This window comes from Castanea sativa, chromosome 5, assembly GCF_040712315.1.
Source record: "Castanea sativa cultivar Marrone di Chiusa Pesio chromosome 5, ASM4071231v1".
NCBI lineage: Eukaryota > Viridiplantae > Streptophyta > Magnoliopsida > Fagales > Fagaceae > Castanea > Castanea sativa.
In genome coordinates, this window is record NC_134017.1 from 72,026,847 (window position 1) to 72,041,953 (window position 15,107).

General features: G+C 32.2%; 1 protein-coding gene across 1 annotated transcript; it reads left to right on the forward strand.

Moving 5' to 3' along the window:
• Positions 1-2,347: 2,347 nt before the first annotated feature.
• LOC142634367 ((3S,6E)-nerolidol synthase 1-like) lies at positions 2,348-12,541 on the forward strand. The gene is made up of 7 exons (XM_075808661.1): positions 2,348-2,591; positions 3,691-3,961; positions 6,907-7,279; positions 7,366-7,584; positions 7,836-7,974; positions 8,079-8,327; positions 11,928-12,541. The coding sequence occupies exons 1-7, from the start codon at positions 2,400-2,402 to the stop codon at positions 12,261-12,263; spliced, it is 1,779 nt and encodes a 592-aa protein (XP_075664776.1). The 5' UTR covers positions 2,348-2,399; the 3' UTR covers positions 12,264-12,541.
• Positions 12,542-15,107: the final 2,566 nt, after the last annotated feature.

Sequence of the window (15,107 nt, forward strand, 5' to 3'; positions counted from 1 at the left end):
TGATGGGAGTGTGTGTCGGCTGCTAGTAATTGTTCAATTTTGGGCCTTATGGCTTGCGGTGCTTGACAGCTTGAGAATGACTTGAAAATATGCTCGATCAACATCGAATTTTTGTCGCAAGTGGAAATATTCAGGAGTTGGGCTCATGCATTTTTGTTTTGGGGGAGGATGATTTTATTAACCCAAAACATGCAGTCGGTGTGAATGCTCTAGATCTGGTGGCGCACTGTGAGTTCAAACTTCAAAACAACAGGCACACTGTGAGTTCAAACTTCAAAACCTTCTACAGCAAGAGGCCCACGCAGCTAAATAATGTGAATTGGTTTGGTCTATGGACGAAATCGGCTGTAGCGTTTAGTGGGGTTACTGTTGTTAGAGAGACGAGGACGAATGGAGAAAGCAAATGAAGAATTGACGAGCTAGATTTAGTCTAATGGCCCATGTTCATGATACCAAAGGAGTGACTACATTTTTGTTACATTGAATTATGTATTACTATACAGCCATTGGAAGGACTTAACCAGTTAATCCTAAGCTAATCACTGAGTAACCCTAAAGCATACTATAAGTCAAGATGTGGAATACAAGTAATTACATGACCACATGTAACATGACAATATTATAAATTGTATGGGCCGGAGAATAAGCAAAAAAAAAAAAAAAAAAAAAAACTCCAAATAAATATCCATATAGTATTAATAAACTATTAACCATAAGAGATCTGAGATTTAATTTCCTCTTATAACAAATGTTGATTGATGTCTTAGTATGGTAATAAAAGATACAATCATTAGAAATGGAAACCATAAGTTGTGAAACTCTATCTAAAAAGAAAAGAAAAGAAAAGAAAAGAAAAACTATCAATCAAAGCAAACACACAAAATAATGTTGTTTCTTAATTCCCACTTATACCAAATGCTGATTGATGTCTTAGTTTAGTGATAAAAAAATACAATCATTAGAAATGGAAGCCATATGTTGTGAAACTCTATCCAAAAAGAAAAAAAAAACTATCAACCAAAACAAATACACAAAATCATTGTTTTTTAATATATTAAGATGAAATCATCTACCAGCAAAGAAAAAAAAAAAAAAAAAAACACACACACACACAAACACATACACACAAAATAATGTTGTTCCTTAATACTAGGTTGGCTAGGATTCATCCTCAATCCTAAGAGGTTAGTTAAATGGTTTTTAAGACTTTATGATATTCATGAAATTTTGGGTTCAAAACCTCTTGTCAATATCTTGTGCCACTCCAAAGGGATTTTTCATTATAATAACCTAGTGTGTATGGAATGGACGACCACATATACTCGAGATAATAATTAGATATATGAAGAGGTCTAGATATTCTTGTTTGTCAAAAAAAAATTATTACATCCTCTCATTGCAGAAACTCATTTAAATACATCATAAAAGAGAACCAAAAAAAAAAAAAAAAGAATAAAAAGGCATGCCCTTGTTTTGGATTGGTTTTATTTTTGGGAGTGTAAGTATGGTTAACGTGGGGAAAGGTGCAGAGGACGTGGTCAAAGACAGAAAAGTAGCAAATGGAGCAAGGGTGTGAAGACCGGAGATTTCTTATGTCATTAATTTTACTTACATCATTTATGGTTATCATATTCTCAATACAACCTAAAGATGAATGTTTTTGTGACCAGGTTGAAGGATGGTTGTACGGTGTTCAAGTATGGCAAATTCAAGATAGAAGTTAGCAATTATGATGATTAATGCTGAACGGTGGTCAGAAAATAATTTATTTTTGACACTTTTTTTTTTAATACCAGATAAAATTTCTATTTTAGTCTAATTTAAGTGTATATGTGTATGAAACTTCCTCTTGAAGATTTGAACTCCGACCCTGCTTGCCCGTCATACCTTACAAGTATTTATACTTATTGAGTAATCATCGTACCAACTACCGCACCAAGGATGTGTGGTAGTATAATTCTGACACTTTCTAATGTTTCTTACGAATACCTACACAATTCAAATTTCTCATTTCTTAACTATTAAATTAAAAAAAAAAAAAAATACGTGCACGATATCAAATTGAATACGTGCATTTTCAAGAATGGTCCTACGGTCTGAAACATCAATGCATTTTCAACGCATAGAATTCTGAAATTTTTTTTTTTGTTTTTTTTGAAAAGCATAGAATTCTGAAAATTGGATGAAGAATTCCACGGTATCAAATTGAATACATGCATCTTGAAGCATGCTAAACATGGTCCCACGGAATTTAACGTTTCTGAAGCATCCTTATACTTATCAACGCCTTGAATCCTATAAATTGGATCAAGAATTCTCCAAAGCATTAAACTCTTCATAAGAAAATTTTCCCTCCTACTCCTCTCTCCCATTTACTTTACCTGTGATACTCATTCTCTATGCCTTTGTCTATGAAGCCCCTCTTTGCTTCCTACAATCCTCCAATTGCTCCTAAGAGGATTCCACAAGCTACCAATTCAGACCACTTCAACCAGAATTCTTTGCCTACTGCTCACAAATTGAGCACCGCCCATGATCACACATTGTCTCTCCCTTTAAAACATTACAACTACGGAAGCAAACATGATGCTGTAAGATTATGTGTCATTTCTTAAAGCGTGACTACCTTGAAAAAGTATTTGTTAAAACCATCTTATGAAGTGTCTGCATATTTGATGAGCCTCACACACTTATGAGATTCACATGTTTTGAAAGAATGCTCCATGAAACCCTCTTATTAGTTAATCTTTCCATTGTTATAGTCGCTAAACTAATCACTATTTCCTTGAGAGTAAAAATTATTTATCCCTTTTCTTAGGAGTTTCACTTAATGTTCTACCAAGTGTTGTATACTATGTGTTTGAATTTTTTATTTTTCATTTTAATCTTTAATTACTTTATAAGGGTAAGAAATGATACATATGATAGACTTTAGTTAGTAAAATATAAATTGAAAAACTCAGAGTGGGATAATGGATTTTTATTCAGCCCACGGAGTCTATTTTGTATATGATAAAACCACTTCTGTTAGGTTGCGATCAGGAGCCATGGGGTCACTATGCAAAATTTTCATCACTACCCCTTGTTCTCATTGAGCTTTTGTTTTCTCACCTTGTAATATTTTAATATCTTCCATTCTTAACAAAAAAAGGTAAAAATATGATAATCTTTCTTAAACTTTATGCTAGAGATGATACAATTAACCTTTAACAAAATAACTTTATTTAGTCCCCCCTCTCCCCCCACCCCTCCCCCCCCCCCCCCCCACCCAAAAAAAAAAGTAATATAAAAATGAATTTTCATTGATAAATTATTATTTACCCAAAAACTTATAATGTTATCAAAGTAGTTGGTCTTGATTTAAAAAAAAAAAAATACACACACAAATGAGAGAAAATGCATTCAAAATTCTTATGCAAAAGTATACTATATATAAACTTTACTCAAAAACCATGATGAATAAGTCTTAAATTTAAACCTTGACTTTGCTCACGTTAGCTTCTATCTACTCGAAGCACTATATAGTTTGTATATGAATATAATACACTATTATGATTTAATTGAATACATTAAAGATGTCAATTGGCATTTAGTTACACACTTTTTTTTTTGTTTCTGGTTCTCATTGTGCCTGATATTTTATTTTATTTTAAGTTTTAGTTCTTAACAGATTTCTCACCTCCCTTCCAGGATAAAATTCACAGCCAACATGCACGAAAGTTGAAAGAAGTTAAGCACGTGCTGAGCAAAGCTGGAGAAGATCCATTGGAAGGTTTATATATGATTGATGCGATTCAACGCCTTGGCATTGACTACCACTTCCAAGAAGAGATTAAAACAGTTCTACGGAGGCAAAATATGATATCTAGTGCTTGTGGTTATAATGATATCAACAATCAACCTTACGAAACTGCTCTACGCTTTCGATTATTGAGACAAGATGGTTACTACGTTTCTTCAGGTTGGCATTTTCTTTTCTATAATTTATATATAAAGCCAATGGCATTGCTTAGACATAGAAAAAGGGGCAGGGCGGGTCCGGTCGGGTCGGGTTGCTAGTCAAGCGGGTCACGGGTCAAAAATGGGTCATCTTAAGTGGGTTAAAACTGGGTTTGAGTCAATTGGGTTGCGAGTCCGGTCAGGTTAGGTTGGGTTGACCCGTATTTTTCATAAGAATTAAAAAAAAAAAAATGTATTTGTCATTTAGAAAGTTATGTAACAAATTATTTGATGTAAAATCATTATTTTGACTTCACCACTTATATCAAGAATGAATTCAGTTAAACTTATTAATACTTATTCAATAATTTTAAAATTATACAAATCCTAACATTGCTATCTAAAACAAAATAACACAAACATAAGTAAAATAAATACACATGTTTTATTTCTACACAATATCAACATTCCAAAATATAAAACAAAATTCCAAATGACTTATTGGATAACTCATTTGATAAAGAATAAAAATAGATAAGAATATCATAATCTATTATCAATTGTGGTTGGCATTCTATTTTAATTTGAGATATACATTAAAATTTGATTGTTTACTTATTTATACATGATCTCTTTTATGAATATCATATCATTGTTAAGCAACACACACTCTAGGAAATATCATAATTTATTTTGAAAAGCCGTTTATTTTGGATATAAATTGTTAAAAAATAAGTCTAAGCATTCATAATTTATGCTAATTTGATACTTTTGCTTTACCATTTTTACACTTGTAAATATTTTTCACACATGTTTACAATTTTAAATCTATATTTTAATTTTACTATAACCATATTATCTTGACATGTACTTTGTTATTTGATATTTAAAAATCTTTACGCATTACAAAATGCTCAACTTTTTATCTTTCAATTAATTTGCATATGTAAATGTATCAATTGTTTCCTTAAAGCTCACTATAAACAATTAAACTACTATTGTCTTAATTTTACTTTTTTTTTACCAAAAAAAAAAAAGTTTTAAAAAAGTGATTCGGGTTTAGGTCGGTTCGCGGGTCAGGTCAAGTTGACCTGCAAAAAACTCGGATCGGGTCACGGGTCAACTGGTTTTTGTTTCGGGTAAAAAAAATCGGGTTTGGATCAAGTATTTTTCAAGTCGGGTCAAAAAATTTTGACCCGTTTTACCATGTCTAGCATTGCTCATGGCTATAAAGCCATCATCAAGGGTGAGGGAGGGGTTTGGGATTTTGATTCTCACAAAGATCCAATAGCCAATGGCCCAAATATCGAAAATTTATTGTAGTGTATTTAGTGGGCTACATACTTCTCTTACATAAATATGAGTACGTAAAAGGACATAGTTTATTAGGTACAATAAATGATTTTACTTAAACACCCCTACCCTCTCCTACTCCCCTGGTTAATTAGGCTTAATGGGGGAATTTGTCCAATACGATGGCCCAACCGAACCTAACGGATTACACCTTTAACTAAAAGCCACTTGAAAATTTTATGTAAGAAAATATTTTAGAAATATTGTCAAAACTGTATGCCACTTCATTCACCTACAATATGCATTTTGCAAGTTTTATTACATCAAAATACAAAATTATGATTGATTACTAATTGTGAAATTTTATTATAAATATCTTGAATTTTTTGTAATATAATTTTAGTTGGAATAGAATTTTTAATTTCTTGAAAAATTAAGTACTATAGTTTTAACTAAATTAAACTATCATTACAATTAATGATATAAATTATTTTAATAATTATTGAGAGTGTAGCTACTTGTTACCAAGAGAAAATAATCATTTGGCAGAACCATGACTTATAAGACTTGACTTTTATTTTATTGTACATGATTTATGATATATATGTTGTGGGATCTAACCTTTTTATAATCTTTTTTTAAAAAAGACACCATTAAAAATTCAACAGACGTTTTACACTTTTGCAATATTGTTCTATCATCTTTTTTTCTAATTTTTTATTTTTATTATTTTTATTTCTTTTTATAAATTCCTTTTGCAATACTATAACATCCTTTTATAGTTTCCTACAATCCATAAAATTTCAATAATTTGAAACTAAAAGTTATGACAGAAGAAGTATACTAAACACTATACGTACATTAAAAAAGAAATAAGAAAAAACTAAGTCACGTATAGAGCTTCTTGTATATTTATCGACACATTTTCAAACTTTTATACTTGTACAATGATTTTCTTATTTATTATTCTTAAGTAATTAATTAAATTATCATTCTTGAATATTTTTTATAAAAATATTTGGATTATTCTTTTAGACAGATCTACTGATGAATATATATATATATATATACACACACATATATTTAATATCTTTTACTAGACACTATGCATGAAAAATAAATTGATTTTATAACTGTTATATTTTATATGACAATTAAATAATTTAATTTCTTACTAGCTAGCTATGACCTTTTTTTCAACAGTAATTTTCAACTTTGTCTTTTAGGCTGAGTTTGGATAGGGTGGCTGCGTCTGGCATTTGCGTTTTTGACTTTTTTTTTTTTTTTTTTTTTTTCCTGCGCACATCTTCCAACAGGGGACAGGTGCACTGTGCACCACTGTGCGTGAACAGTAACTGCACAGTAATGCACTGTTCATGTACTTTTCAGATTTTTTAAAATTAAAAATGGGACCCGCGTCACTATTCACCCATTTAAAAATTATTTTGCTACAGTGTTTTCAGTTTTCAGTTTTCAGCTATATCCAAACGGACCTTTAATCTTTGTTATCCCAACTTAAAGCCTAATCCCACCACTAATTATTCGAAGTAATAAGGATACAAAAGCTAAAACTAAGGGGAAAACAATTTTGTTCCTATTTGTAATCCATTACTATATGCTTTTAGGACAAAGCTATATACTCGCTAAATGAATATTGTATATACACTTGCACAGCGTTGTTTAACAACTTCAAGGACAAGGAGAGGAAGTTCAAATCAAGTCTAGTCGGAGATATAAAGGGATTGAAGGGCTTATATGAAGCTTCTCAGTTAAGTATTGAAGGAGAAGATATACTCGATGAAGCTGGAGAGTTTAGTCGCCAATATCTTACCGAATGGGCGACCCGTCTTGATCATCAACAAACCATTAGTATCACGGATACACTGAAGAATCCTCGTCACAAGAGCCTGGCAAGGTTCACGACTAAAAACATTCAAACTAACATTCAAGGGACAAATGAATGGATCAATGTTGTGCAAGAACTAGCTCTAATAGATTCCCACATGGTTCATGAAATACACCAAAAGGAAATTCATCAAATTTTGAAGTAAGTTGAGCAATGATGTTGAGGATTTATTTTGCATTTTATGGTATATTATTAACGATTTACTTAAATCTCTTTGTTTGTTTTAGATGGTGGAAAGACCTAGGCTTGGCCAATGAGTTGAAATTTGCTAGAGACCAGCCACTTAAATGGTACATGTGGCCCATGGCATGCCTCCCAGATCCAATCTTGTCGGAGCAAAGGGTTGAGCTCACAAAACCCTTGGCACTACTCTACATAATAGATGACATATTTGATGTTCGTGGAACCCACGATGAACTTAAACACTTCACAGAAGTTGTCAATAGGTATGGATCAGCAGTGGAATAATATAAGCTAGAAAAATGTTGAAACTATAACGACTTTTATTACTAAAAAATTACAAATTGACATAATAACAAATATGATTGATGTTGCTTCAACATAACATATAATAAGAAAAATAAATGTCTTAATTAGTATTTTGTGATAAGTGCATGCATTATTATGTAAAATTAATGCAGTAAAATTTTTGACACTCCCATATTTATTTGAAAAATAAAAATAAAATTGCATGCAGATGGGAACTTGATGCTGCTGAGCAACTACCAGACTACATGAAGATATGCTTCAAGGCTCTTTATGACATTACCAATGAAATCTGCAACAAGGTCTACAAAAAGCATGGATGGAACCCCATGGAAAGCCTTAAAAAAACGGTATAAGATAATGTAACACTGAACCTAGCATGAATTTAGTTTGAGTATGGATTTAGGAAAGTTTAATGAGCTATGTGTTTGAGAATTTATATTAATATTTACAGTGGGCGAGATTGTGCAACGCATTCTTATTAGAAGCACAATGGTTGGCTCATGGGATCTATCCAAAGAGAGAAGAGTACTTGAAGAATGCCATTATCAGCACAGGAGTGCATATGGTGCTTGTTCATACTTTCTTTTTCTTGGGTCAAGGCATAACCAATGAAACTGTAGATCTTCTAGATGATGTTCCGGGCATTATATCTTCTACTGCGAAAATTCTTCGTCTTTGGGATGACTTGGGAAGTGCCAAGGTAACATATAATTTAGTGATGAACCTTTTCCTTTTTTAACAAAGAGATTTTCATTCCAGATTGTGACCTTTTAGGTGGGTTAAATACAAGAAAGAAAAGAAAACTTAGACTACTTCGACAGAATCCAGCATCATAACAAAACAAGTGTCGGAGTTTTTAGTTAAGAGCACAGACTTGAAGGAACTGTACTTGCCTTCTTTTACACGCTTGACCAAGGAACAAAATTATAAAATAGAGATCTTTAGCACCACTATGAGTCTATGGCACTACATTGTTCTTAGTCCTAAGAAATAGAAACTGATAATGGAACAAGCAATCAATTGGGACTCAGCTATTTGCTAAAACCTAGGACTACCAGATAAGCTTAATATTTTCAAAACAACTTTAGCAAGCATATGAACAAAGTTTCTCTTTAAATTAGTTTAATGGGAAACTCTGCAAACTTTTCATATATCTTTTTTTTACGTGTAAATTTTGAAAATCTAACGGTTAAATTTCATGTTTCTTATGTTTTTAACATGCAAATAAAATTTCATTCAAATCAGATGTTATTTATTATTAAATTAATAAACTTATTTTTTATACACAATTTTAGATCACAAAATGTTGAAATTTTAACATTTATTTAATGGCATAGTAGTTGATTTTCGATCTTCTTGAAATTTTGTAAATATGAAGTATATGATAAGAACATGAAATCTAATGGTTAGATTTTTAAAATATACACTCAATATAAAGATATATGAAAAGTTTGTAGGGTTTCTCTTCAAACTAGTTTGGAGAGAAACTTTATTCCAAGTAAATGCTTCCTATAAAGTTAAACTAATTAACTTAAAGATCATTATTAAAATTTTTCAGATGAAATAATACACATAAAAAACACAATGACAATCATTTCCATGAGACATTCTCGGATGGAGATGGTCTAGCTTATGTTTACTTAGTTATTACCAATCCCATGCATGGTGAAGATTAAAGGAAAAAAGTTGACTTCAAACAGATTTAGAATCATCTTTTCCAACCCATTAAGGGTGAATTATAATGCTATTCATTTGTATTATTTAAACAAGTTATACGATTTTGAAAAGTTATATGACTAAGAGTCCGTTTGGATACAGCTGAAAATTGAAAACTGAAAACTAAAAACACTATAGCAAAATAATTTTTAAACATGTGAATAGTGTTGCGGGTCCTATTTTTTATTAAATAAAAACTGAAAAGTACATGAACAGTGCACCACTGTGCAGTTACTGTTCACGCACAATAATAAACAGTATATCATGTCTCCTGTTGAAATTTGTGCCCTAGGAAAAAAAAAAAAAAAAAAAAAGATAAAAACGTGAAACATAAATACCAACTTTCCTATCCAAATCCACCCTAAAACTACGTATAAATAATCTCTGTAATGCTTACGTATTAAGTTTGCGTCAAACATTTTCCAAGACCAAATGTTTATATTATATTATTGTTCTTGATAAGAATAAAATATAAATGATCCATTTCATAATTATGAAGACAAGACGTTTTACTATATACACATAACAGGTCTAATGCTACAATGGTACAGTAATAGGACAAAACCTTTGACTATATACACATAATAAGTCTAATAGTATAGTAATAGTACATTGATGGGACAATTGAACTTGACAAATAATTTCATAAAAGATGAAATGAAATGAAAACCCGTATAAATGATATATATATATATATATATATATATATATATATATATATATATATATATATATATATATTTTAGATAGGAATAAATGATATATATTAAAAATGGAATAAAGTTAAATTACCTATAAAAATAACTAAGTGTGTAGGGTACAAAATATTTTTTTATACAAGATAAAAATTTTACTCTAATTTAATCTAAATGTATATGTGTATGAAAATAGACTTGAACTCTGATTCTTGCTCTCATATCCTACAAACATTTGTACTTGTAGAGTGAAATAAAACTGGTTGAAAGTTAGTAAAAGTATAATTATATTAAAAAAAAATATTAAAGTTTCAAAACATTTTATATATATGTGTGTAACTTTTTGTATATGTAAATAAAATAACAACGTGGATTTTTTTTTATCAAATAACTTTCTTTGCCGGGTAAGATGTATTTTCAAGGGTCACAGGTTTAGCTAATTAAGACTTTTTAGGGTCATCCAAAATTTTGGGGGCAGCCCTAAGCTACAACGTGGATCGATCCACGCCTTGATAAGGGAAGTCGCGTGCTATTCATAACATTTATCGTCTTAAGTGGTTAGTTGCCAATAAAAATTACAGAGAAAATTCTATGGACAGAGAAATGAGAGAGAAAGCTATGGACCGAAGTTATTTTGTGAAACACAAAATTATAGGATTAAAGCTATGGACCGAAGTTATTTTGTGAAACACAAAATTATAAGATTAGTTTGTTTCGCTGCTATTATCAAATTTTGCAGAGCAAAACTATAGCTTATTGTGAACGAAATGGAAAAGAAAACTATTCATTTCTTTTACTGGGGGCCCGTGACATAAAGGAGAGAAGAGTGGCTATAGATAGATGGCTTTCCTTTATTCAAAGAGGACGTGTTTAATTTAAGACAAAGAATACTCCATTGATGTCCTTAAAGTTTATGGCATGCTGCTCCACTTCATGGTTGGCAGGTTACTTTTTGCAATAATTTGTCTGGGATCTGGGTGTATAGAAGAGGAAATAACAAAGTTTCTGTTGCTCCAGGATAGTGAGTGTATGTATGACAGTATGAGTGGCTAGTATCATTATAGCTTTTTAGGCTGGCTAGCAGTATTAGACATTTGGACCTACATTTGCCAATCATTACCTGAAGCTTCCAGGTAGTGCTATGGCACAGCAATTAATGCAAAGAACCACATACTGTTGGCTAGCGCAATAGTATGATCTTATCAATAGTCACATAGTAAGGGGGAAATTTTTCTTCCAAAACAGTTTGAATGGTAACACAAAGCACAAAGTTTTTCTCTTTGGGTGAATCTTGTCCGAAATATGTGCAACAACCATCTATCTGTAACAACAATCTATGTGTATTATTTAAGTAAGTCACATAACTTTTTATACAAGTCATGTAATCCATCACCACATAGTGAAGAGAAATAGATAAATTTTTCTTAAGACCAGTTTGAAGGCAAATTTGTATTTGTTTTGGTCTTGGTGGACTTAGTTGGTCAATAATATCACGTTAGGTTTTGGTTTTAGTCCATTAAGTCCATTGGATCCTCACTGGATCCATACAAACCTAGCCCAGTTACACTTATTATTAATAAAGTTTTAAATATTGTTTCAGCTGAAATGAACTTTATACAAAGTGATGTAAGATCAATTATAACTTGTCATGATTCTATAGTTGAGTGGTATTGGCTAAATTTTTAGAAGGAAAAATAGAATTCAAATCCCCATACCTTTATTGTAATTAAAATAAAAAAAATAAAAATAAAAACTCACAAGCTCTGCAAGTTACGAAACAATGTCACTAGTACAGCACTAGTCGATCCAGGGTGCCAGAAATTGGCTTTTAATTAATGTTTGCATCTTTCTCTTCCTAGTCACTGAAATAAGCCTGGTTTTAACTACAGGATGAGAATCAAGATGGGCGTGATGGATCTTATTTAAAGTGCTACATGAAAGAACATTGTGGCTCTTCAATCAAAGACACAAGAGAACATATAATATCTATGATTTCAGACGAATGGAAGTGCCTCAACAAGGAATGCCTCTATTCATATCCATTCCCTACATCTTTTAAGAATGTTTCTCTCAATGCTGCAAGGATGGTTCCTTTGATGTACAATTACGATGACAATCATCGCCTTCCAAGTTTAGAGGAGCATATGAAGTCGCTGCTAATTGGTGGTGTTGTTACACAACAAAATGAACTAACTATTGTATCACGAATCAAGGCTGAAGGATAAGGAAGCCAGATCAGAATTAGAAGTGCGCAAAGATATAGAGAATGAAGAAAGACCAGGCTAAACAACATGCAGTATTGTTTCTGTTAATAGTGTTGCTTAAATTGTATGTAGTTTAGTCTAGTCTAGTAATGGGCATGTAATATGCACATGTGTGATTAGTTGTAGTCTTCTTGTTTGTTAGAAATCTGTTATAGTCGTTAAGTTAGTTAGTTAGCTTCTCTGTTGTATATAAACTACAACATCAGTGTATCATTATTCAAGTTAATGAGAATTTACTCATAACAAATTTCACATGGTATCAGAGCCTAGATTGCTCTAATTTCTCCCAAATTTCTAGGGTTTTCCTAAAGGCTTTGAAGCTCCTTCAATGGCTTTGACACCTCCTTCCTTCTCTAAGAAAGATCCAGCATTGATAGAGGACATCTTAAATCCTTTGTTTCTTCATCATGCTGAAAGTCCTGGAGCTATGCTTATATCTGAGGCCTTGATTGGTGAGAATTACCATGCTTGGGCTCGATCAATGAAAAAGGCTTTGATTGCCAAGAATAAGTTTGGTTTTGTCAATGGCATCATTACTCTTTCCTCTCCATTGGTGAAAACTCTAGCAGCAATTGATGCTTGGATTCGTTGTGACAACATGGTGGGTTCTTGGTTGATGAAGGTAGTCTCACCTCAAATTAGAATGAACATTGCTTATAGAGACACAACATTGGAAATTTGGAATGATCTTAGAGATACACATTCTCAAGGCAATGGACCTAGGGTTTTTCAACTACAAAAGGACATTGCATTAATCAATCAAGGTGATTCTTCAATTACCACTTATTTTACTCAATTGAAAGTCTGTTGGGATCAACTTTAGAATTTTAGGCCTACTCTAACTTGTTCTTCTAGAAAATGTACTTGCAATATTTCTCAAAAGATTGAAAATCTTCATTTTCAAGATTCAGTGATGCAATTCATGATGGGCCTTAATGATTTGTATTCTCAAATTAAAGGACAGATTTTGCTAATGGGTCCACTACCATCCATTAACAAAGTCTACTCCTTGCTGATTCAAGAAGAAAGATAGAGAAATGTTGGAAATAACACTAATGTTCACATTGAGTCTACTGCTCCAGTTGTGAAAGGTTGCAATTCCACTGGTCCTAATCCCAATTCTGATTTTTCTGGTTTCAATTACTTCAGAAGTTCTGGTTTTTCTTGAGGAAAGAATTCAAGAGGCAAAGATAGGCCTATTTGCACTCATTATGGAAAACATGGTCATATCATGGAGAAGTGTTTCAAGTTGCATGGTTTTCCACCCGGGTTCAAGCCTTAAGGAAAGACTTTCAAGATGATTTTGCAGAGAAGGTTCAATCATCAATCCAATATTGTTGCTCAATTTCCTTTTATTCAAGAGCAATGTCAGCAATTCTTGACTATGCTGGGAAATCAAATGCAAATTGCTGCCCAATTTAATATGGGAAATAAAGAAGTCCATATGCTAGCAATGTGATCAAGTCTCATTCAAATCTTCAATTAGCTACTTTTGCCACATAGGTTCTATTTCCTATTCAGCCACCTTAACTCTTTCCAATGTTCATTGTGTTTCCTCTTTTCTTTTAATCTTTTATCAGTCAGTCAGCTTACAAAATCTTGTTCTTGTAGTCTCATTTTCTTGTCCAATTTTTGCTTTATACTGGACCTCATTTATAGGAGGACGATTGGTGTGAGTGAAGTTTATGATGGGTTGTGTTTGTTGCTACATAGCCCCTCAGATACTTGTACCTTTCCAATCAACTCCAAGGTTTCTAGATCATCCTTTCAATCCATTTTCAATTCGGTTTTCCAATCTATTTTCAATAATATCTTAATCTCATGTAATCAATAATGCTACTATATCCTGCTCTTCTACATGGCATTTTAGGCTAGGTCATCCCTTTGATGCTAAACTTTCTTTTTTTAGTGAATGTACTTCTTAAAACAATTTGTACTTTTAATAAAGATTGTGAGATTTGTCCCCTGCAAAGTATAAAAGGCTTCCCTTTCCTTTTCATAATTGTTAGGGACATATTTGATGTAATTGGCTAATCCTTTGACAAAACGCATTTTACTTGTAATTGGGTAAATCTAGGATGTGTTTAGTACTTCAAGAAACAAATGTTCAAATTTAGTATTGAAGTCATGCAGGTCTAACCAAGAAGCAAGTGAAAAAGTTCCATTCATTAAAGCTTGACAGATGTCTCGATTGAAACCCATCTATCGAGATTTAATGTTGAAACTCGACACAAGCTGTATCTGTCAAGAATTATGAAATTATAATTTTTAGATCTGATTTTACGCATATCCTTGAGTATTTTTGTAAGGTTTCTTTTTTCATAACCTTAGACATATATAAGGATTATTTTAGGGGCCGTCTCAAGGTTATTACACTTTTTTTGCATGTATATTGTGACCGGAGACAGAAATTACTCTAGTTCATCATGCTCTTTGTAGAAGTTACTACGTCTTTGCGCCAAGGGTTTTGTGACCAAGGAGCTTGATCTTCATGTTGATGAAATGAAGAACTTTGCAGCCAACATCTTCTTCAAGTTGGTGTGTTAGTCACGTACTGAGATCTGTGCATCATTGGTTAGTCACGTACTAGGATTCATGCATTAAAAGGAGAGATTGCCGCTACAATATAAGTCTAATTGGGTATTAGGGTAAGGGTTCAATTGTAGGTTGGTTAGGTACTGGGATTCCTTTTACTTGTAACTGCTTGTAACTAATAATAGTGGATTCTCCGGAGTAGTGACCTTAAATTCATCCGGTGGGGTTTTGCCTTGGAGGTTTTCCTCATTCGTGATTTGTTTGTGCTAC

Excerpts from the sequence above, each read along its gene's own strand:
- LOC142634367 (XM_075808661.1), top strand. The coding sequence starts at position 2,400 with ATGCCTTTGTCTATGAAGCCCCTCTTTGCTTCCTACAATCCTCCAATT. Across the intron at positions 7,280-7,365 it reads GAAATTCATCAAATTTTGAA|ATGGTGGAAAGACCTAGGCT; the intron begins GTAAGTTGAGCA and ends TGTTTGTTTTAG. Across the intron at positions 7,975-8,078 it reads TGGAAAGCCTTAAAAAAACG|TGGGCGAGATTGTGCAACGC; the intron begins GTATAAGATAAT and ends TAATATTTACAG.